Here is a 24,358-nt window from a genome sequence, read left to right as displayed (position 1 = left end):
GGTACCTACACTAAGATACAGAATATTGTAAATAAAAAATAGATTAAAGGAAAGCTTTGGGACACAGGCACTGAGATGGTCCCTGGCAGCTTCTTCCTGCCCCACCAGCCTTGATTGATAGAGTTCTCCCTGTTTGGGTGTAGGAAGGGATTTATCAGGACTGTTGGAGCAGGGAGAACCCACTAGGGACCACCCTGATGATTCATGATGACTGAGCATGAAAGTGATAAAAGGTCACCTTTAATAACATTCACAAAACTAAATGGAAAGGTCCTCAAACTTCGAAAGAACAAAGCATTTGATATTGCATTTTACACCAACAGTATGGGGAAATGCAGTATATAACTGTCAGCAATAGAGACTACATGGAAAAAAAACACTGGCCGAAGTAGACATGAAAGTTCCTTTATTTATTAATGGTTGGTAAAATAAACTTAAGCAACCAGTACCAGGGCCTTTGCTAAGAATGTATTTTCCCTTATATAAAGTACTAGTAGGATTATTGTTTGAACACTATAAAAATATTGATAGGGTGCCTAAAGTTTTAAAAGACTTTTGATTAGTGGGGGTCCAGGTGCTAAGACTCCTACTAATCCATAAATTGAAAAGGAAGCTGTGCTCAGCAGTGACCCGTGTCCATTTGCGTCTTCTTATCAACATTTGACTCTGCTTGGATAGTGGTGGGAGTGGTATATGGATCACCAGAAAGTCCATAGACTCTATAGATTTTTTGTGAATCTATACACTACTTGTGTTGTCTTTCAGGAAGAGCTAAGTGATGACAAGTAAATGCCATCCTCCATGCGTTTTTTTTCCCTGCATTTATCTGGGGAAAAAATCATTTGCAAAAGCACCCTATAAATGATGATTTTCGCAAATAGAAATCAATTTAGACAGAAAAATGTATGAACAATGATTTGTGAGAAACCTCCATACTGGTTCTATATGGGTTCATGGCTCCTGCAGGTGCTGCTATAGGTGATATATCATGTAAATATGAATCTTCTCTGTTGCTATATAGTACCCATATACAACGTCTTAATAATAAATGATAACAAATCAATACTTATAATGAATACTATACAGAAAACATACCATGTGGTCCTTCAGAAGAGCTGTCTACACACCTTGATTTGAGAGAATTTTTGCTCTCCTAAAATAAGAACAATTGGCAAGATCTTCTTCAAGATTGTTCCCCCTTCCTCTAGATGAGGACTATAGGTAATAAACATACTAAGCCATGTCTCTGCATTTTTTCCTATACTGAATATATCCAAAAATAAACTATATTATTAAAGGACACTAACCTGCTGTTACATTCCTATAGGGTCCAGGACCCTATGTTTTCTTGCAATCCTCTATTTTCTTAGTATGTTTATTCGGTGGTTTGGTGATTTGTGGTTGGTACTACAGCCCTTGGTGCACCTATTATTCAGAAAGAGCGGCTGCGGATCAGTGCACTAAGGTCTGAAGTCCACTTCCCAGTGCACCAAATCTCCTCATTAACATATTATCATATTATTAAAACATAGTATTGCTGGAAAATAGTGCTGAGGCTGAAAGTAAGAAAAATATGTCCTTTCTCAGCATCCCCTGCTCTATGGGAACCTAACAGCAGGTTAGATCCTTTTTGCCTGCTGTTAGTTTCCCTTTAAGTATTTATACATGCTCTTAATCTCATCTTTCAGGGAGACAAATGTACAAGACAGCCAGTGTGGACCCACTGTGCTACTCATATGATTTGGCTTTGGGACACACCAGGGAGCGGAGTCTAAGTGCCCTCTAGTTCTTCACTCTTTATGATGATGGACTTCTGCAGCTAGAGGACACAAGGTCGCTCCACAAGTGTGGTTCTGGTGTGAGCAGCAGCTGGTTCCTTAGAACCAGACAGAGTCAGTGCAAGACACCGGGGAACAGGTAGAATATACGTGGTCGGCAAGCTGTTTCGTTATCATGAAAGTCACCAGTACCAGGGATGAGACAGGTATCATAGTCAGACAAGCGAAGGGTCAGGGCAGGAAGCCTCAGAGGCAGGTCAGACAATCCAAGTAATCAATGGGAGAGGCAAACAGTACCGACAAGGGTCAGGCAGAAAGTGTTATCCGAAGAACAGACACGGGTCAGGATACACAAGCAGGATACACAGCAGCTGGAGACAAGCTGCCTCTATAAATCCAGAGCAGTTTTCCCAAGTGGCCAGAGGTCTCATTGCAGCAGAAGGAGGAAGAAGAAGCCTGAAGATGCAAGCAGCCCCAGGATGAGCATAGAAGAGGAGTGGACAAAACAGTGCTGCCACCAGTGAGTCTTATCCAGCACTGTTACTGCTTAGACACATTTTCTGGCAATGTACATATATCTAGACAAGCAGATCATCGCTTCAAAGCACCTTTTATACTCTATCAATATAATATCATGGCACATGTGGCATACAACATCCATACACTGCTAAAATGCATTGCATCTCTTGTGTGATACTGCTTCTGTACTGTAGCTTAGCAATAAACTACAACATGAATTATTAATTATATATACATAATTTATATGTACTTGTCCCCAATAACCTCTAGTGAGCCATTAAAAGATTAATTCCACTAGAAGCATGACTATCTGTATGTGGACGAGACATGTAGCCTACTGCGGACTGTCTGGATGCTAGTTCATTATCTGGCTTTAATGCGATGACAACTGCAACAATTAGGCAATTGACACTACCAGTGCCAAGACTTCTAAACAGTCCTTCTCCTTAGCCTGAGACTTCCCTCAGCAAGTGGTTTCATTTAGTTATAAATGGCTATAATCTAAAAAAATTAATTTATGATTTTAATAGCAAACATAAAGGTTAAAGCTTGTTTGAGACAAGCATAAGGGTATGTTCACACTACGGAATACAGAAGGAAATTTCAAGTGGAGGCCACACAGCATTGAATTTCTCAAATTCAATCTGCCGTCTGCCCAAAGATCTGACATGTCAATGGGTCAATGAGACAGGCAGAATGTCCATCATGCGGCCTCCGCTTGAAATTTCCACGCATATTCCGTAGTGGGAACATCCCCTAATACAGCTGTATCTCTGCATCTGTTACCAATGCAAGTCCCTGCTGGACCATGTTTCTTATGGCTGGGCCTTGCAGTCATAATACAGATGCAAAAAAAAGTGACTGTATTATGCTCATGTGAAACAGGCTTTAAGCACTAAAAACAAAAACACATTAAAATAAACATTACAAGCCAGTGTTTGCTATGCTGTATTATAAAACCCCATCCACTGGTCCATATTTTTTAAAAAGTATCATATTTTTCACTAGTAAATAGTAAGTACTTGCACCTAATTTATTAAAAGGCATATATCATATACTATATATATACCATCTCATATATATATATACTATATATATATCTAGATGTACCTTTCCCCAGACTTCAGACAGTGATAGGCTGCTGTGTACATATGTATATAGAGCAGCCTGTCAATCACCACCTAGAGGGACTGGGTAGGCAAGGAGAGGGTGGGGGAGTGATATCTTCATGAATACTCCAGACTCATAACTACAGAATAAAAATCCACTGTAATTTTTCATTCCTCCTGTTAGCCAAACTGTGCATAAAAAGAAAGCTTTCAGCCAGCGCCAGGAGGACGGAGAGAGCATGCATCTCCTGCCTCAAAGCCCTACTACATGGTGCTTCCACAAACCACTCATAAGGAAATTAGAAAACAATGAGTAAAACAATCCATAGTAAAGAAGAAAGCAGGCTAGGCAATAACGTGGAAATGTTACTTTCTAGCTAGATCTACAAAATGCAGAGCGAGCTGGCTGTTTTGGGCACAAGTCCAGAGAATCTAATGAGGGTGTGCATCTTTTTATATGGATTTACCTAAAAGGGAACTTGCTGAATCAGTGAATTTGTGCATTTCTGTTAAAAGCTGAATTCTCTCAGATTTTCTTGTTAATTTCCAACTACTAAGAAGGACATTGACTCAAAATATCACAACATGTACTGTCTGTACCTACCTGAAAGGCATCCTAACGTTCATAAGCTCAGCATATCTTCCTAGAACCTCCCAGGGTGCGTGCAGCTTTACAAACATGATGTCATTGTTGGTGATGGATAACTGTAATGAGACAATGGTACCAACTATGAATGCATGGAGTCCCTGAGGTAATTGTTATTGATGTAATATTAGTCATTATTCTTCCCGGCTAAAGTTTACTAGAGCGATACACAATAGCCATACACTATACTCTTTTCTATTTTCCTTCTTCTACGTATTTATTCAGATCTTGTCATGTTTAAAACCGGTCTCATCTTTGGATGACATTTACTGAATATGCAAAGTTGGAAAAACATCTATTTTAGCATTATATCTTCTGTGTATTCAACACTCAAATCCTCTGAGGAAAATATTAAATGGCAATCAATATACACAACAGACAGTGTAAATATACAAGACATAATACTGTCTGTACATTTTGCTTACCTTGCCATAATATCTCAGTTATACTACAAATCTGAAGAACTGCCAACAGTCTGGGCTTTGCCATGAGATTATTATTACTGGAATTCATCGTGGGTGTTTATCTTGTCATAGACATCTGATTAAGCCTGGTAATGCTAATCACAGACAAAGCCCAGAGGCATGGCGGCAGGTGCTAAGGCCTAGCAGAGACCTTGGGCTGCAACAGGACCCACCAGCTATTAGGCATTATTTAAAACACCAGCAGGGAAAAACGGCAGGGACTCAGTTTAAGATAACACAGATTAAACCAAAGTTACCTCTTTTTCCATCTGTAATCCTTCTGCCCTAATATTCCTCTCAAAAATTTCTCTTTTCTCTGATTGGGGACTTGATTTTCTGTATACCAGTATGTAGTCAATACGACATTTCCCATCATTGAAAAACAACCCATTTGTTCTGTTCTTCTCTGGCATGCTGGGAATCTGAAAAAGAACCATAATGATCTGAAGACACTAATTTAATACCTTTTTCTATTGTAAAGTACAGTATATCTAAAATAAGTATAAAGGTAAATTCAGTGATCATCAATCTCCAACCACAAAATCATACTTAGAGTGGCCTAATACCCTTACCACCACCATAGAGGTCTATGAGAATTGTTTAAAGAATGCTTTCCTTTACAGCTTCTTTGTAATTCTGAAATGATAGCTTTTGAGCTGTTTTTGACCCTTCTTTTTTTCTTACTATACTTGCATCTATTTTTGGCTTGATTGTTGGACATTTTTTGGGGCCGTAGCAAAAGCTATTGCTGCAGCTATTTTTATTTGGAAAGTATTATGAGCGGTTTATTGCTAAAAATACAGCCCAACAAAGAGGGTCCAACAATTCATTTTATGTGCATAAAAATTACAACCTTAAAAAGAATGCAACTGTAGAACTCTAAAGTAAAACATATGGCCCTTTCTGAAGTGGTTTTATGAACTGTGAAACAGACACTTTACGGCCGTTTTACAGTAAAAAAAAAAAAAAACTGCCAAAAGGGAGCCAATCATACCCACAACCCATGTAGAATATAGGGAGCCACTGACACTCCATCACTCCAATTAAGTTATAAAAGTGAAACAGTTCAAACTATTTTTCATTTTTAACTAGAAATTTATTTTAAAGTAAAATAAAAGCAACACAGTGAAATAGGTATAAAACTCAGCCTTATTTTGAACCCAGTAATGTGCCCCATTAATGGGCTTGTCTGGGGAAAAAAAATCATATGTAGCCATGCTGCCTTAAAGCTGATGAAAGCCATGGTGGCCCAGACGCGTACCTGACCTGTATTGATGTGTAACACACAGAACAAATAAGCAACTACATTTGGTGAGTGCTGTGATTCACGGGTGAGTGCTGTGAGTCACGGGTAACTCTTCTGAGCCTGATACGGCAGCTTGTCCTCTAAGGATAAAAAAATAAATAAAGGAGAAATGGTGCTTGGCCTCATCAGACTGCTGATCGACAGGATAGCCATTGGCTAGACCCCCATTTATCGAACATTGATGGTTTATCATAATAATAGGCCATTAATAATAAAGTTCGGGAGAGTTCCTTTACATGATTGTTTTAGTGGATGCAAATTTTGGAAATTTGTGTAATTATTAGGCAGCAAGAACAAGAGAAGCTAACAAAACCTCTTTGCTTTAATGGTTTGTTGGCTGGCAGCCATGTTCCATTGAAGTAAACTGTACAGTAACTGCATTAACCTAACAATATGTCAAACAAATATGGATTATATAAGACATTTTATAACATGCCAGAAGGTACATGTAGTTGACATAATAATGCATGGATTTACAAGCGAAAATTCCACTTGCAAGTGTGGGACAAAAAGCCACAAAAAGGCAAATGTATCACATAAAACAACCAAAGATCTTGTTATACTATGTGCTGACCAATATTAATTCCATGTTGGATCTTCAAAGTGCTTTGATGGCTCTCTTCATGAGGGTATTTTACCATTTTCTTTGTTCAATACCTTTTAAACTGCTCAACAATAAGATTTAGCTCCGGTAGCAGATTCCTTAAAATAACTGCACTCTGTACCCTTGTGAGAAAATGCACTGGAGCTCAAAGTGATGTGAAAATAATGAGCAGAGTCTTAAAAAGAAAGAGGATCAGCCTACTTTTTACATTTCTGCAGAATAGAAGACAAATGCACGTTATAGGAAAGATCACCTTGTGGATGTGTCACTTTCCACATAGCAGGTAGCGCAAGTGATAAAATAGAACAGCGCTTAAGATTCCCTCTTTGAATGTATCTTATTCCTGACAATGTACACTTAGTACGGCCTCAGGGCAGCTTGTAAGATGCCTAAAAACCATTGCAAAGCTCCAAATGAGCAATGCTGAAATTCAGAGGCATGACAGCTACAGTGTAAACTAAGACAGATCTGTGCATTGGGCTTTTTAGGTAGTTCTCCTGACTTCTGCTTAAGTAAAGACATTCATAACAAAATAACAATTTTGTAGCACTGTGGTATTCCTGCTGAAAGGTGCTAATGGAGTTCAGTCAAGTTTATCCAGACTAAACTAATAAAACCAAGTCTTTAAAGTGGACCTATCACTAATAAAAACTTTTGACATGTCCTAGGGAATGTTCAGACCCTTTCTGCCGCATGCTCCTCTCCCCGCCCTGTGTCTATGAGACCTGGACAGTCCAATAGACTTGAACTGGGAGTTCTTCCAGATCAGCTAGCACAGAGCTAGGATGTACTTCTCCCGACTTGTTCTTCTGATTATTCATGGCTTGAAGTTGAACATTAAGATGCCGACAGATCTACACTTTTGATTTGTCTCTGTGACAGGTACCCTTTAAGGACCTTACTTTAGGCACAGGGGCACAGTCATGCTGGAGCAAGAAAGTACCCTTATGCCCCTTTATGCCATTCAGTGTTGACAGTATCCAACTGAAGGGACACACCACTGACAAGATGAATGAGATGAATATATGAGAGGAATGATAAAGGGACAGAACAAAGCAGAGCTTGAGGAAAAGTGCTAAAGAACTGGTATTTTATGGGGCATTGAAGTATTTTATATTATTGCAAAGTCAGAAATGCTAACAGGTTCTCTTTAAAAGATTCTGTACTTTTGGACATCAATGGCAGAACAACGCCCAGACCTCCAGCATTCAGCAGATTTGTGGGGGAACATTACACTGAATTCATGAATTGTTCGTAAAAGTGATCTGTCACGTCTTTCACAATGAGAGGTGTCCTTTGTACCTTCAGGTGCTTGTGTAGTCAATGCCTTCATGAGTCAGAGCTTATTTTATGGTAATTAGTATAATATTAGGATGGTAGTTTTAATGTTATGGCTGGTGCTTTACATATTCCATAGCTGCGTCATATCCATTCCTCTCTCTCTGACCTTTTATAAAAGATATTTAAAATAAACAGAACTTCTTACCTCTCCCTCTGCATCTAATCTGCTGACTTCGTCTGACATACTTGTCAAATTACCAGCATGCAGCAGAGAGTCATCATCTTTGGAGGGACTGTTTGCAGCTTCCAGGTCATCAAAAAATATATTTATGTCTTTAACACCTAAAAAGAAATGCATGATGATAATATTATATTACATTTATTATAATACGAATTGTTGTCCCTAGAGCATCACAATGTTATCAGACCAACTGTAGGTTTAAGTACAATATACAGTATGGGAGAAGAAGTACAGAGGGGGAGGAAGGTATACAGTATGGGAGAAGAAGTACAGAGGGGGAGGAAGGTATACAGTATGGGAGAAGAAGTACAGAGGGGGGAGGGAGGTATACAGTATGGGAGAAGAAGTACAGAGGGGGGAGGTAGGTATACAGCCTAACAACAGTGGGACATACGGTATGAAAACTAACTACTGTATAGAGTGGGGCACAGGGGACATATTTTCTGTCTGGGGGGCACATGTTGCATTATTATTATTATAATTATTATTATTATTATTATTATTATTCCGGGACACAAGAGGGCATTATTATGTTGTATAGTGGTAGAGGTGGCATTATTACTGCATGGGGAACTATCACTTGGGTTTAAATGGGCATTATTACTGCATTGGAGTCATTATTATTGTTGTATAAGGCACAGTGGCAACATTACATTAGAGCATGGGAGGGGGTTATATTAGGGAGAGGGTACCATTGGGCATTATTTGTGAATAGAATCAGAGTAGGGAAGTGAGTGGAATACTGTTATTATCTACCACTGTATGGGGGAATAATAGTTACATTGATCTGTGCAGTAAATACAATATACAGTATGTGGTATTCATAGATGGACAGACAGAGAGAGAGAGTAACCTACCTGGATAATGAATCTCTGCATTTCCATTAGAGAGGGCGCACTTGCCAGAAGATGTAGCCTCCATCCTTATTGCCCTTCTGAGGGGAGGCAGAGAGGAATGTCGCACCACTATGTGATCGTTCGGCACAGAATTACTCGCCACACTTTTCCTTTGATGAATCTGCAGTTGATTTTTAGACCCATGAATGGATATACTTATTCCTAAGAAGAGAAAATATTTATGGATTACAGTGTTTATAGGGCATTCTCAAAGAATAACAGTAAGTACATGCTAACTTTATACTGTTTGGGGATCTGGCTACATTCTGCACAAAATGCCAAATCAGTCACATGACAGATCTCAACAAGGGCCGATGTAAGTCAATAGGGTCCTGTAGGCATCAATATTGCTGTGTACAATTATTATTTATTATGATTTATTTATAAAGCACCCCTGATTCCAGAGTGTTATACAACATAGGAACATTACAAGATCAAAACACATTACATGAATAAGATAAATGGCAGACTGGTACATGGGGATAGAAGACCCTGCCCACAAGGGCATACAATCTATGAGATTACTATGATTAAAATGCTACAATTACAATGTCATTACTAATGTAGAATCTGAGTATGCCAGGAAATTCAACATATTCGCCAATCAGTTGTTCAAGGGGGCTGAGGTCACAACAAACTTTGTGCACAAGTTGTGGTGGAAAAATGTTGAAAATATCTTTGCATGTTGTGGCATTAAAATCACCCTTCACTGGTAATAATAATCATAGCCTAAAACATCCCCATGCCATTACCAATCCTTCCCCATATTAGACAGTAAACCATATGGTAGGTTGCATTCTCTGGGAATTTGCCTTACCCTGTTTCATCTATTAGACTGCGATTCAGAATTTGTGTAAAATCCTACGATAGTCCTCTGTTTACAGTTACTGAGCTCCTTAGTAAAAACCCATAGCACAGCCAATGCCAAGAAGATGACATGGTTGTATGCTGGATTGTATGCATGTGTTTGCAATAGTTGGGGCTGCAACATCAGAACTCAATAATTAGGAGGGGTGTCTTCCTACTGGTGGTCTTACAGGGAAGGTCGAATATAGGCCATATTACATGGCCTGACCTGCGCTGCTGATCTGCTTGATCGATTGTTTATGCAGCCCTTTCCTGTAACCAGCTGTTGGCATCTCTTATTATACGGAGAGATGTGTGGCTGGTGGTGGGTTATTTTTCAAAATGCTGACCAGCGATGAGCTGACGAGCAACCGTTTGCTTGATCATCCTCTGATCCCTGGTTCTATTACATGGGGAGATAGCTGCATGATTTGGCCAATAATCTCTCGGTGTAATAGGGTCTTAAGACTGGTATTATATACGTCAGTCTTTAATTGGTTAGCGTACACTTTTTTAGAAGGTGGGTGTCTTCTAATAAATTTGGCTAATCTACACCTAGCAGCGAGCAGGGGTAATTCAATTTTCTGGCTCCATGCCCATGCAGTAGGAATGTATATATACATTCCTGACATGAAGGGATCTTTAAAGGAGACCTGTCAACCCCTGTGCCGGGACAGAGCCCCGCCAACCCCCCGGTGCAGACCCATACACTCACCGCTTCCGAGAGGTCTCGCTCCTGGACCCGCTCCCGCTGCCGAGATATCTCCGTCCAAAGCCGTGCGTGCGCTCCCAGAGATGAGTCCGATGCCCAGAGAGAATGACGGTTCCAGTCATTCTCTATGGGCATCAGACTCATCTCTGGGAGCGTGTGCACCGCTTCAGACGGAGATATCTTGGCAGCGGGAGCGGGTCCAGGAGCGGGACTTCTCGGAAGCAGTGAGTATATGGGTCTGCACCGGGGGGTCGACCGGGCTCTGTCCTGGCACGTGGGGGGGGGGGGGGGGAGACAGGTCTTCTTTAATGTGTGCAGCACTGCAGCACCAAACACATTAATGTGCCAGCAGCTGGGCATAATGACTGCTGCTGCCCACAATTAACTCCTTAAACTCTACATTCTATAATGTTAAAGGGTAGTGACAGGAGCAGTAACAGGAGAAAAAAATACTTACCTCTGTTCTGGATTGGCGATCTGCATCTAGAGTCTGCCTCAGGCATCAATCTCACTGATCAATGCTACGCAATGTCATAGCATTGATCAGTGTATGCTTATATCTAATGATTGCTTAAAAAGTGTGTGTAAAAAAAATAAAAAAAAGGAAAGAAAAAATGTTAGTAAAAATATTACAAAACCCCTGCCCCAATAAAAGTTTAAATCACCCCCCTTTCCCATTTCACAAAAAAAGTTAAAAAAAAATAAAATAAAATTATTTTAGAATATTTAGAATTTTCCGGTCATATATCAGATTACTTTTTTATTTAAAAGTGATGAAACACTCCCATCCATACCAGTATGGTGTCAATAAAATCTATAGATCATGGCGCAAAAAATTAGCCCCCAACAAGCCCTGTAGATGAAAAAATAAAAGTGTTACGGTGGTGAGGAGGAGAACACTGCTTCAATGTGACCTGGACATCCGTCAGTTGTACCCAGTGCCAAAGAAATCCATTCCTCTAATGCAAGGTTTTCCCAATATTCTTCAATAGCCATTTCTTGCAGCAGTTTATATTTTAATGTCCAGAAAAGGTTACAACTAATGCCTGCATAGCAGCACAATGAGCTGAGTCTACAGCATTATTCTAACAGAGATTTACTGAGCATTGTAAACTGTTTTGTCATGCTGATGAAGGGATTCAAGTTAGCCTTGACCATCCATATATTTACTGAGCTTGTAAATATATTTCTTTCCTTTTAAAGTGACAGGTACAGTTACTCTCAATCTTTAGCGCGCTGGAATTATTTATACTTATTTTTTAGATGATGTTTAAGATGAAATAGATGGGGTCTTCTGCTTGGCTCAGGTCAATGGAAAGGAAAAGATAAACTACAACTCTACCTACTTAATAGTTGTCAAAATGCTAATTCCTTTCCTATTTGTATAGCTATTGTGAAAGTATAACACAGTTATAAACAGCACTTGGCCCTGTTGGGGTTCTGTTATGGTCATCTCATTTGGACAGACAGAATAATACTGCATACAATGCTGTTCAGATCTCTAAAATATTTTTTTTTTGTCATTATAGGAGTTGTAGTTATGCTAAGCTTTATATTATTGGTTATGGTACATTCCTGGGGATAAGGCTGCTATTTTATTGTTATAGGCTGCATTCACACGTACAGTATCCGCAGCAGATCTGATGGTGCAGATTTGATGCTGTGTTCAGTTACTTAGATCAAATCTGCTGTAGATCTGCTGCGGATCCGCAGCATCAATTCTGCTGCAATACAGTGTGTGGAAAGCTACCCTAAGATGGTAATTTGCTTTACTTAGGTTGAATTATATCATGAAGGATACTTTTTTTAATGTGCTAGGCAACTAATATACAACCTGCTGCTTTCTACTGAAGACACAAAAAACTGTGTCTAAGCTGTTCACTCCATCTCACCATCCTCCCCCCTTCTTTCCAAGAGGGCTCATGTAAACAGTTTCCCTGGTGTAATGCGGGACAATAAATCTAAGGTCAAGTTACTTGTTACCATACTGTGATTAACCCTTCCGACTTCAAAGTGTGCAGAAACAGTGCAGAATCAGAGGGCCAGGGACACTGTTTACATGAGCCGTCTCGGAAGGGAGGGGAGACAGAGTGAACAGCTCAGATACAATTTTCTGTGTCTTCACCAGATAGCAGGCTGGCTAAGAACTGGGGAAGGAGAAAGAAAAGGTAATGACATGTATTGAATGAATTGTTAGTCTTCAGGAGCAGGGATGATTTAACATGTATTTAGCAGAGTGGAATACCCCTTTAAGGATTCTGCAGTCTCTTTACCCTCCAAAGAGGCCTTTCTGAGCTGCTAGTTATTCTAAATACTTGTATTCCCCATGAATAACAATTCTGAAGCATTTTTTTAGAACTCTGAGTTATGTCACATCTCTGTGATTCAACATAGATAATTTTAATTAAATGACAAGTGGACATTCCTATTCTCCTTGTCAAAAGAGTGTGTCCCAACACAAATGATCATTATCCAATCAGTACTGACAGTGCCAGAGTGTGTAGGGATACACCTGTTTGATAAAGAAAATTGCAATACCCAGTTTTCAATGTATTCATATATTTCTAAGAGGAATAACAGGGGTTCCGCACAACCTAGACTTCTAAGAAAAGATGCTTAAGAATTATTTAATGAATACATGTGCTTAATAAAACAAATACTATAGAAAGGTCAGTAATGTTGGTGCACAGAATTAATAGAAGGAGAGTTTTTATTTTTCAGAAACTGCCCATTCTTGTCCATGGGCTTTACCTGGTACACAGACATTCAAGTAATTCCAGATACAGCCTATTAACAGTGTCTTTTTATTCTTTTAAGTGTATTTTTAAGTATATTTCATGGTTTTAATTAACTTTTGTAACTGTGATTTTGTTAATGTATTAGATACTGTACATTATCATTGCATAGACATCAGTTCTAACACTGGACAATTACTACTAGAAGACGCAGAAAGTTGATCGTGCTTATACACTTCAACCAACACTATGATGACACAGCATACAATTTGTTTTTCAAGACTACTGTATGTCCCTTGCGATAAAAAGGTTAATCTGCTTACATAGCCTCTGGTATACATCTTCCCATGGCATACTAAGCTAAATCCGAGCCCTGCAGTTAGTGGTGGGCTCTGGAACATAGCATATGTCCACAATGTCCAGAATCAATAAATGCCCATTGATTTTAATAAGCAACCTACAATGCTTCAAAGATTTTCCCCAGCAGCAGGTCCTCATTTGATCAACTTGACTCTGAGAGACCTGAAATCCACTAAAACCAACAACAACAAAAGAAAAAAGGATTGATCAAAGCTGTTTGTCCTTTATGGAATACTCCGGTTAGACTTTTTTTTTTTTTTTTTTTTTTGCAAGTATTAGCTCCCTTTTCATACAAGCATTTCGGATAATACAATATGAAAATATGTTTTCTTAATGTTCCAGAATACAACTCCTTTTTAAGCAGAAGCCAGCCTTGTCATCATCAGGTTTCCATGTGAATGGTCTCCCAGATTTTTCTAACGATTATTCTAACGATTTATTTGTCTAAACGCTGATCGTTATAAAAACCAAACTGTTTCTTCAAAATCGTTAAACGATCGATTGGGTGAATTATCGCTCCCTGTAAACACAGCATTAGGCTTAAAGGGGTATTCCACTCAAACATAACTTGTGATATGTTGCTGCCCACAGTGGGACTAACAATTCCTTCCATATGTTATTATCTATTCAGTCTCCTTCTCCCAGTTCTCAGCTGCTGCTTTCTGCTGTAGACACAAAAATCTGTGTGAGCTTTTCTCTCTGTCTCCCCCTCCTCCCCCTTCCCTTCTGAGACAGCTGTAAACAAGTCCCTAGCAGGTTTTATCTGCAACACTGTAGCTTCTTTCCAACACTGTAGCTTCTAGGAGGGTTGTTCTGAGGTGGTCAAGTTGCTGATGAACTCACTGTGATTATCCCTCTCAGCATTACAAAGCAGCTACAAAGTTGCAGATAAAGCCCGCCAGGTACTTGTTTACATCAGCTATTTCAGAAGGGAGGGGGGGGAGGGGGAGATGGAGAGAAAGGCTCACACACAGATTTTGATGTCTTCAGCAGAAAGCAGCAGCTGAGAACTAGGGGAAGGAGACTAAATAGATAATAAAAAGTATGGAAGGAATTGTTAGTCTCACCATGGGCAGCAACATATCAAAAGTCATGTTTGAGTGGAATACTCCTTTAGGGTAGCTTTACATATAACGGATCCGCAGCGTCTGCACGTCCCCCCAAAAGCAAGCTGGAGCGGTGTGTGCAGCGTCCAGAGCCGCTTACTAGGAGGAAAGAGCCGTGCCTGGCAGCAGCAGCGCTGAGCAAACTGGAGGGGAGCTTGATTATGTCTGCACAACTTGAGATCTCCTTTCATTGGTCTGTGCGGGCCGGAGGATGGGATGCGCTCTGTCACTGTAATTTATGCTCCAGCCGCCGAGGGGGTTATTCTACATACTCGCAGCGGGATGTCAATCCCACTGCAAATATGTATTTTCATAGAAAATACATGGCAGTGGATCCACAACAGATTTCGCTGCAAATTCACAGCATCAAATCCGCTGCGGATCTGTTATGTGTGAAGCTACCCTTAATACATTTCAAATGATCATGTACATCCAGAAACAAGAGTATCTTAATTCATTCACAGCAAACAGGATCCCCCAAAAAATCTGTGAGGAGAGCAAAACATAAATGGGCTCTGTTTTAATAAAAGTTGTAATGTTGCCTATAGAAGACAATCTAATAATTTATTACATTTTTCAATCCTGTGATGGAAAGCTCAAAAGTGGAGTCTAGTTGGATGCCATAAAGAACATTGATATATTTTTTTTAGACCTTGTTTTTAAAAGTAAACTTCATTTTTCGAATGTTTTTATTATATTACTTTTGCTTTATTTTCATGTATTGATCTGCCTTGGAATAAGACCTCCAGTTATCATTTGTACAGAAACCTTTCAGCAATTGTTTACTTTCCTTGCAGGGCCACATGGAAAAGCATTTTCATAATGCCCATCAAATTCATGGACAGGTCCTCAAGAGTGAAAGGTGCTGTTTGTAACCTCCAAGTCCAGAACCAAAGATCCTCTCTATTGACTTCACTAAGGATTCAATAATGGTATATATTAAAATACATTCTCTATTGGACAACCCATTTAAAAGGGTTTTCTGGACAAAATGGACTTATACCTCATTAGTCACTAACCGACGGGGTGTTGGCACCTGGTGCCCCTTCCGATTAACTGTTTGCCAACTACATTAGACATGAGTGGAGTTTGTCTCCTGAGCTGCAGTTACACATCGCAACCACTACACAATGAATGGAGACAAACTTTATTTACTGTGTAGCAGTGGCATAGCTACCATAGAGGCAGGGAAGGCGGTTGCTATGGAGCTTGTGGAGGGAGGGGGCCCAGGGAAGATAAGAGCCTCCTGTGTCCTTTTGCTTAACCCCTTATTTACTGCAGTGTGTAAGTGACCCAGTGTTCTCTAACATGCTGCAACACAAAAAAAGGGTTAATATAGAAGACAATTAGCTCTCTGCCTGACTACTCTGATACCCTCTGACCTCTGTTCTCTGAGTTCCTGCAGAGGTCAGGGGTTATCAGTGCAGGAGTAGGAAGGAGAGAGCTAATTGTCTTCTTTATTAACCCTTTTTTGTGTTGCAGCATGTAAGAGAACACTGGGTCACTTGCACACTGCAGTAAATAAACGGCAGCAGATCTGCAGCAGATTTTATGCTGTGTTCAGTTATTTAAATGAAATCTGCTGCAGAAAATCAGCTGCAGATCCTGTAGGTGTGAACGCACCATTAAGGAATATTCCCATCTCCTAAAGAGGCTTCCCTCTCCCACTGACCTATTTGTAGCCAGGAAGCCAAAGAACAGTGGGCACTTTGTTGTGAAATCCATATGACCATGCAAGCTATATTGTTTACATAGCTTCTGAAGCTACTGTACTAAATTGCAAAGCTCACAGGGCTACACTATTTGCACAAATCCCATTGAAGTCAATGGGAGTTACACAAATTACATGACTACCACACTTCAGCTGTTTTCGGCTTCCCCGCCACCTCTAACCCTTTAAGATGATTTTATCATGTTTATGCTGCAGCTAATTTTGGCTGTGTATCTCATATATGTGAATATGCTTGCGGTTTAATAGATGCAATACGCTGTTAGGTGTTAATGGCTGATTGATATGGATAAATATATATATATATTTTTTTATAATACCAACTGATCATTACTAATCCATTACTGTACAATAAACACTAAATGTCCTGGTTCAATGAAACTCTAATACTGAGAAAAAAAAACTGATCCTTTGGGAAATTACAGTATGAAGTTGGCTCTATCACATGAAAAACCATAAAGAATAAAACTGCTTGCCTATCTCCTAATATTGCCAATAACTATAAAAGCTAAAAATACTTCATCGTGTCAACAAATTCCTTAGCGAAATGTAAAATAAAATTGAATGCAGTTTTATCTTACTGTACATACACTACAACTATCCTGACATTATCTTAATTGTTATTATATATTTTTGATAGTTAAGAGGGAAGGTGGGCTTAGGATGAAGGATAATAACGTCTTCATGACCAGGGTGTCTTGCTCCTTTGTGACCAGAGCCAAAATTCATCTTCATAGGGTAAAATAATACCAAAACATGGCTGTATGAGGTAAAAACATGGCCGTAACATGCAAATAATTTACCACCTGCATTTTGTTATATTGTTTTATTTTCACTCACAATTACATCTGTATTTTGGTGTGAACATAGGGGCATAAAGGTGTTTTTCTGTTTTGTTTTGTTTTGCATTACCTATTTCGCTTTCTAATCCATATAATGGTTTAAGGCTATGTTCACACAATGTCAAAAATATTAAGAAGGCGCCAGATTTTCATATTTAAAAAAACATCAGTTTTTTTACGCTATTTAACTGGCTGGAATGGCAATGCATTGAAGTCAATAGGAAGACGGACGTCCAATGCACACAGTGTATTGAATAACGGACGTACATCATTTTAAATGGAGCTGAAAAAATGTTGTGTGAACATAGCCTAATGCTATTTTTTTTCATTAATTTTTACCTAAAAAATTAATCCCCTAGTTCTTCTGTATATGATGATGACAATTATGTGTATAATGTGTGATGTCTCTATAAAACCAAAGACAAAAGGGAGAGATTTATCAAACATGGTGTAAAGTGAAACTGGCTCAGTTGCCCCTAGCAACCAATCAGATCCCATCTTTCATTTTCCAAAGAGTCTGTGAGGAATGAAAGGTGGAATCTGATTGGTTGCTAGGGGCAACTGAGCCAGTGTCACTTTACACCAGTGATTTTCAACCAGTGTCGGGTGGTCAGGTGTGCCGCGGGAAAACTATGGTGCCCCTGCAGATCGCCCCGCTGCTGCTGTCCGCCTCACCTACTGGCCACCTGTAGAGCCCGGACGTGCTCCTCCTATCCAATCAGCGGAGACCGGGAGCGTGGTGCACTGCGGTGGGCCGTGATGCACGCATTCAATCAACGTGTGCGCTACGGCCTGCCACAACGCACCACGCTTCCGGTCTCCGCTGATTGGAGGAGCACGTCCGGGCCCTACGGGCGGCCAGTAGGTGAGGCGGACAGCAGCGGCGACCATCTCGGAGGAGGTAAGGAGGAAGGGGGGGAGAGAAACCTGGGGATGGGGGAGAGAAACAGGAGAAAACAATGGGGGAGAGAAACATGGGGATGGGGGAGAGAAACCTGGGGATGGGGGAGAGAAGCATGGGGGAGAAACAGGGGGGGGAGAGACAGGGAGAGAAGCATGGGGGAGAGAAACCTGGGGATGGGGGAGAGAAACATGGGGATGGGGGAGAGAAACAGCGGAGAGAAGCAGGGGGGAGAGAAGTTTGGTGGAGAGAAGCAGGCGGGAGAGAAGTATGGTGGAGAGAAGCACAGGAGAGAAGTATGGTGGAGAGAAGCAGGGGGGAGAAGTATATAAGTATATATTCTTAACTATATGTATAATATGTACTGTTTTAGTGTCATTTTGTGCCATTTTGGTTGGTGGTGTGCCCCGGGATTTGTTAGGTATAAAAAGCGTGCCACGGCTCAAAAAAGGTTGAAAATCACTGCTTTACACCATGTTTGATAAATCTCCCCCAAAGGCTTGATTTTTGCTTTAAATATATTGCCTACCCGAAAGGTCCCCACATACCTTAAAGGACAACTCCCACAAAATTTTTTTTTTGCTCATTTAACACACATTACAAAGTTATATAACTTTGTAATGTGGTTAAATACCCGGCCTGGCCCCCGTCCCCCACTTTCGGACCCCCGACCCCCCACCCCGGAAGTTAAGGAATTTATACATTACCTATTACGATCGTCACGGTCCTCTTCTCCGGGGCGGCATCTGGTGACGACGACGTCAGAGCCGAGGGGCGGTCCGGGTCTTCTTCCTCCTCGGCGTCTTCATGCAAAGTGAATGGGGATGAAAAGGCTGCTGGTGCACATGCGCACCAGCAGCCTTTTCATTGGCTGGAGCGCATCACATGGCTTCCAGCTTGCTCAGCCCTGATTGGCTGAGCTTGCTGGAAGCCATGTGATGCGCTCCAGCCAATGAAAAGGCTGCCGGTGCGCAAGCGCACTGGCAGCCTTTTCCATCCCCTGGACCCGGAAGTTGGAGACATCGCTGGATGGCGGAAGGCGGCGACGGAGAGGCGGACGGCGGGCGAATCGAGTGGCGATCGTCACCGGAGAGATGGTGAGTATGGTGTCTGTGTGTGTCTGTGTTTTTTTTTTTTTTTGGGGTCCCGCGGGAGTTGTCCTTTAAACTTATGTTGGTATAAGGTGCATGGGGCAGTCTAGAACAACCTCCGACAGATGATGTTGGTGGTGATTGGGTCAACATTTATTTAAAATCATGGCCCACCCCTTAATTCAGAGATATAAGCCGCATCCAGAGCTCTCTCACAATGACTTACCCTTCCCCATAGAGAACACAGGAACACTCGGCCCTGACGTGCATTCCTGTGTGTGGTGAGGACAGCCAGTGGGCGGCAGGGATAACTGGCAGCCAAACAATTGTTTGGCCATCAGTTATGGAGGCCTTTAGCATTATATGTAGCCTCTGTACATGAGTGACAGTGACCAGAAAACTTTTAGGAACTGCAAAAGTGGATAGAGCTGGAGAATAGGAAACTAAAATTAGTAGGCACGGGTGATTTTATGTTTGGCACATTGTACATTGGCACAGGAACAATGCAATGTGCAATCTCTTTTGGGAAGGGGACTATTTAATTGTTTTTTCTCATTTTTTTTCAACGTTTTTATATTTCAATTTATTTTAATTGCTATGAAGGCACAGGCTAGAAGGGAGCACATTAGTTCCCTGTTGTGGAACTATGCAGATCACTGATAACAGCCCATTAGATCACTGTTACCACTTATCTGTATAGTCAAGCATGTAATAAAAAAAAACAAATTGCATCTTCTCTGCATTCCTCTGTGCAGACTCTGCTGGGGGAAGCCCTGTGATGTCAACGCTGATGTCATAGGCTTTCACAGCAACTGGCCAAATGTGGAAAGTCTTTTTGTCCCCTGTCACAGTACAGGGTCAGGCTGTAAGACCCTGTAAGCCGAAAGGGTCAGGAAGCGGTTACAGGAGCACATAAATAAAATTTACATAGTACACCAATATACCCATAAAGATCACATCCCTATAACTGTATAATATATAACTTACTTAGTAATTTCTTACTAATGCTCAATACTCTTGTTAAATCCATTTGGTCCCGCTGACACCACCGATTTCTTCCCACATTAGATTCCAGTCTCTGCAGTGCAGGCATGAAATCAACAAATGGATTGAAAGGGAAACACGCAGGCCATTACATTAATACTGAGGCTGCACATACAGCCTGGTTGATGGCTCCTTGCTCTCCATTGTATACTCACTACTATTGATCATTACACAGTATAATCAGCTGCTTATTATAAGTTGCTTACATTTGCAGACCATACAGTTGGCAGAGAATGAATGCATATGGCACATTGTAAGAAAATAAATTATAATTTAAGAGCAAGGTAATGACTACAATCAGCTGAATATATACGGCAAGCGGCGTGTAATGATACCCGTCAATGTGTGTCTCCTGCAGATATAGATCAGTCAGCCGCTATTGAACCAAAGTATGTTATGTTATTTTATTTCTGACACTGTGGACATTTCTACACAAAAAGAAGCACCCAATTCCTATATCATATCATTTACTGAAGTACACACTACATCAAGCATCCCAACAGCTATCATCTAACAGGGACGTTCAGAAGGCTTCTGCCTGTTGAATTTAGTTAAATAGATTTTCAGCACCATTTCATGGCTCATCAATATTACAGAGCGTCGGCTTTCAAAACAAACCGTGTCCTTCAGCCAGTCATGCAGAAATGACATAGATAAAATACACTGCACCATAATCAATGCCTCTGTTTTTCAGTAATGGTTAATGCTAGGTTTACACACAGTAAAAGCAAAATATGGCTGTGAAATAAGGGGGGAAACGTCAGTTTTTCTTATATATTAATGTACTACATTAAAGAAAAAATGTTTGTACACACAAACCCAATACAGTATATGACATACTGTGGATGATCATATGACTAGCTGACATGTACAAATAGACGATGCTTCTCAGAACAGCACTTAGGCATCGAAACAGCTTTTTCCCCTTAAGGCTACGTTCCCCCTTAGGAATATAGCAGGGAAAGAAGGCCGTCTAGTAATATAGATGGCTGCTAATAATGATCATGATCATTATATAGGGTCGTCTATATTACAAGATGGCCGCCTTTCCTTGCTATGTTCCCTAAGTGGGAACATAGCCTAAGGCCTTATTCGGACGTCCGCATAAATTCTCTGTATTTGCAGATCCGCAAATACAGAGTACTTTGTAACCTGTTAATTTCTATGGTGGAATTCTCACGTCCTCTATTTTTGGAGATCCGCAATCCGCAATGGAAAAAAATAGGACTGGTTGTAATGCGGTCTGCAACTGCGGTATGGACACTCCAATAGAAGTCTATGAAAGCCTCTGAGCTGCGGCCATTGTTTTGCAACAGCAGACGTTATTTGCCCTTATTTTTACATTGTGGGAACATAACCTAATACTAATGTATAAAAGAAGAGACGTTTAAGGGGAGATATGATTAATTTATTTAAATATATAAATGGCCCCTACAAGAAATATGGGGAAAAGATGTTCCAGGTAAAACCCCCTCAAAGGACAAGGGGGCACTGCCTCCGACTGGAGAAAAGAAGGTTCAATCTCCGGAGGCGACAAGCCTTCTTTACCATGAGAACAGTGAGAATTGCTGGTCACAGCAAAAACAGTAGAGGGCTTCAAAACAGGCCTAGATAAGGTCTTAGACTAAAATAACATAAATGCATATGTATAGAACCTATCCTCAGCTGTCCCCTTCCCTGTATCCATCCCCTCCTTGTATACCCCCCTTCCCTGCATCCATCCCCTCCTTGGTTGAACTTGATGGACATGGGTCTTTTTCAACCGTATAAACTACGTAACTATGTAAATTGGGCTTTACTCCTGTGCAGTGCCCTGCCTCCCAACTTACCCCCATAATCACAGTGGGGTAGTTTGATGTAATCACAATAAGAAAATATGCTTTCCTCTTACATCATCATCTCTGCCTTTTAGACTGTATAAACTGGGGAACATGATTATCGGATCCGTTATGAACAGCTCAAACTAAACAGGTAACAGTTATCGTGAAAAAAAGGAAAAAGTGACAGCTGTGGCAGCATATTATACAGGAAAGCATGTAGGAAGAACGATTTATCTATAATGACATACTGTATCTGGAAATGTAAAAGGCTCATACAAATTATAATTGTGCCACTTAATCAAACAAAAGATCAGAACAAATACATTTGAAGCGATAGTTATACAAGTTACCTTGTAATAAGCTGACATAAGTGTCAGAAAATGAGGGGTACATGTTTTTTTTATAATGTCTTGTTTTTCTTCTGAAATCAAAGGTTTAAAGGTAAAAAGAAAAAGAGAATTTCTGTTAGGTCATGAAAAGATATTTGTAAGTCTGGGCTGTGCCAGGGATTACGATACATCCAATGTACAAACTGACAGGCTGGTTGAGATTTATCAGTCTGTCAATCTGTCAGTCTCAGATAGCGACCAATCACAGCTATTATTTCTCAAAATGAGCTGTGATTGTCTGCTGCCTAAAACATAAATGAGACAAGTCCGGGCCACTATTGTGCCTAGTTGGTACAGTACATGACTCAGAGACCAGAGAGAAGTCATGCACTTTTCCCTCAGGTCTTGCTGTTCACACTGGCATATTCCCATTGAACGTTATTAAATCTTTTGGCCTAACTAATTAAAAAGTTCACTTATATTATGAAGGAATTTTATAAACAACAATTCCTTCACTCCTAATATGTTCATACAGTAAAATGCTGGAAACCCAATGGACCCCATTTAAATAAATGAAGTCCATTGGGTAATGTACATAACTACATATCCATCATGTAATGTATCCAGTGCCACTATTTTTTGAGTTATTCTGTTCCTTTGACAGTTCAGAATGACAAAAACAACAACACTGAGCAAAGTATTAAATGAACTCAGGTTTGCAGAGTTACTTTCAAGAACTAGTTCAAGAAAAATGGGTACTTACCATGCAAACAATTTTGAGGAAATTTAAACCAATGGGGAAAAAGGAACAAAAGAAACAAAACCACAAGTAATGCAGCATGCTGCAGTGTCTATAATTCATATACTTATGGGGAAAACCAATCCAGTATAAAAGCAGGGAAGCCAAATTCCCAGGAGCTTCCTGCCTGACATTCGCGGAACAGGCACTTTAAGCGCTTGCCTAATGTGTTCCCCAGAGATGTCAAGGATATATTGCACATTGGAAAATGAAATATCACAGCTCCATAGCTCTCATAGGCAGTGGTTGCCAAAGTCTGGTTCATAGGCATTCTCCAGTGCAAAGCGGGGTGGCAAACTCAAATTTTACAGCTGTATGATACTCAGAAAAAGTTGAGGGTTGTCATTAATGTCCAGCACCTTATCCTTCACCTAGGAGAATTTTATGAGACTCTCTAAAAAAAGTCATTAGTGGGGAGGTGCTATCGATCACTGTTGAGTGTGGTCCAGGGGGTTCCCTAGCTGTCTGTGCCCTGTTCGGTTGCCCATTTCACACGGTGGTAAAACTGCCCTGGTAAACTAGAAAAGCAGACCAGGGGAACTAAATCCCTGGACCAGGCTCCCCAATAAAGAATGAACCAGACATACAATGTAGAAAACTAAGGGATTTGCTAAGCAAAAAGCACCTGTGTTATTCCTTACCCGCTTAACTGTCTCACACTACATCAGCTGGATCCCCTCATCAGGTTCACCAGTACAATCTTCATTCCTCCCACTTACACTAATACAATATTATATTACCATCTATATTAGTCATATTTAAGTTATATGCCTCAAATGTCTGATCAGTCTGACCACTGAAATGCCAATGATAAAATGAAAAGGTCACAGCAGCCACACTCTTTATTAATAATGCAATCCATTACAGTCCGCCTAACTAATATGTGGGGGCTAACCAAGGACTAGTTAGGAGTAAGCTGTTTAAGTTCTTACAGAGGAAACTCACTGGCATCTGATTTATTTTTGGGTTTTGTGGCTAATTTTAAGTTTGAAGTCTGGATTAATTTTAGGGTTTGAATTAATTTTGGAGTCTAGGCTTTCATTTATTTTAGGGTCTGATGTGACGTCATGTGCACTACTCTGTATTCACATGTACTATGTTTGGGGCAAATTAAAGGAATGTTTATGAGAAGATTGGGCCAAATGCCTATAAACAATCTGGCCTGTCCTAAAAAAGAGGGTGACAATGCTGCTTAATTAA

At 40.4% G+C, this 24,358-nt stretch overlaps 1 protein-coding gene across 1 annotated transcript in view; it reads right to left on the bottom strand.

The window, feature by feature from the left end:
• ANO4 (anoctamin 4) overlaps positions 1–24,358 on the bottom strand; it is a 92,980-nt gene that overhangs the window by 34,372 nt on the left and 34,250 nt on the right. Inside the window, exons 3-6 of the mRNA XM_069973228.1 lie at positions 8,806–9,006; positions 7,913–8,049; positions 4,774–4,938; positions 4,011–4,111 (exon numbers count right to left, since the gene is read on the bottom strand). Of these exons, the coding sequence (XP_069829329.1) occupies positions 4,011–4,111; positions 4,774–4,938; positions 7,913–8,049; positions 8,806–9,006 (604 nt within the window). The remainder of the gene's footprint in view (positions 1–4,010; positions 4,112–4,773; positions 4,939–7,912; positions 8,050–8,805; positions 9,007–24,358) is intronic.

This window comes from Dendropsophus ebraccatus, chromosome 1 (genome assembly GCF_027789765.1).
Source record: "Dendropsophus ebraccatus isolate aDenEbr1 chromosome 1, aDenEbr1.pat, whole genome shotgun sequence".
Lineage (NCBI taxonomy): Eukaryota > Metazoa > Chordata > Amphibia > Anura > Hylidae > Dendropsophus > Dendropsophus ebraccatus.
The sequence above is the reverse complement of the archived record's forward strand: the minus strand, read 5'-3'. Positions and strand labels throughout refer to the sequence as shown.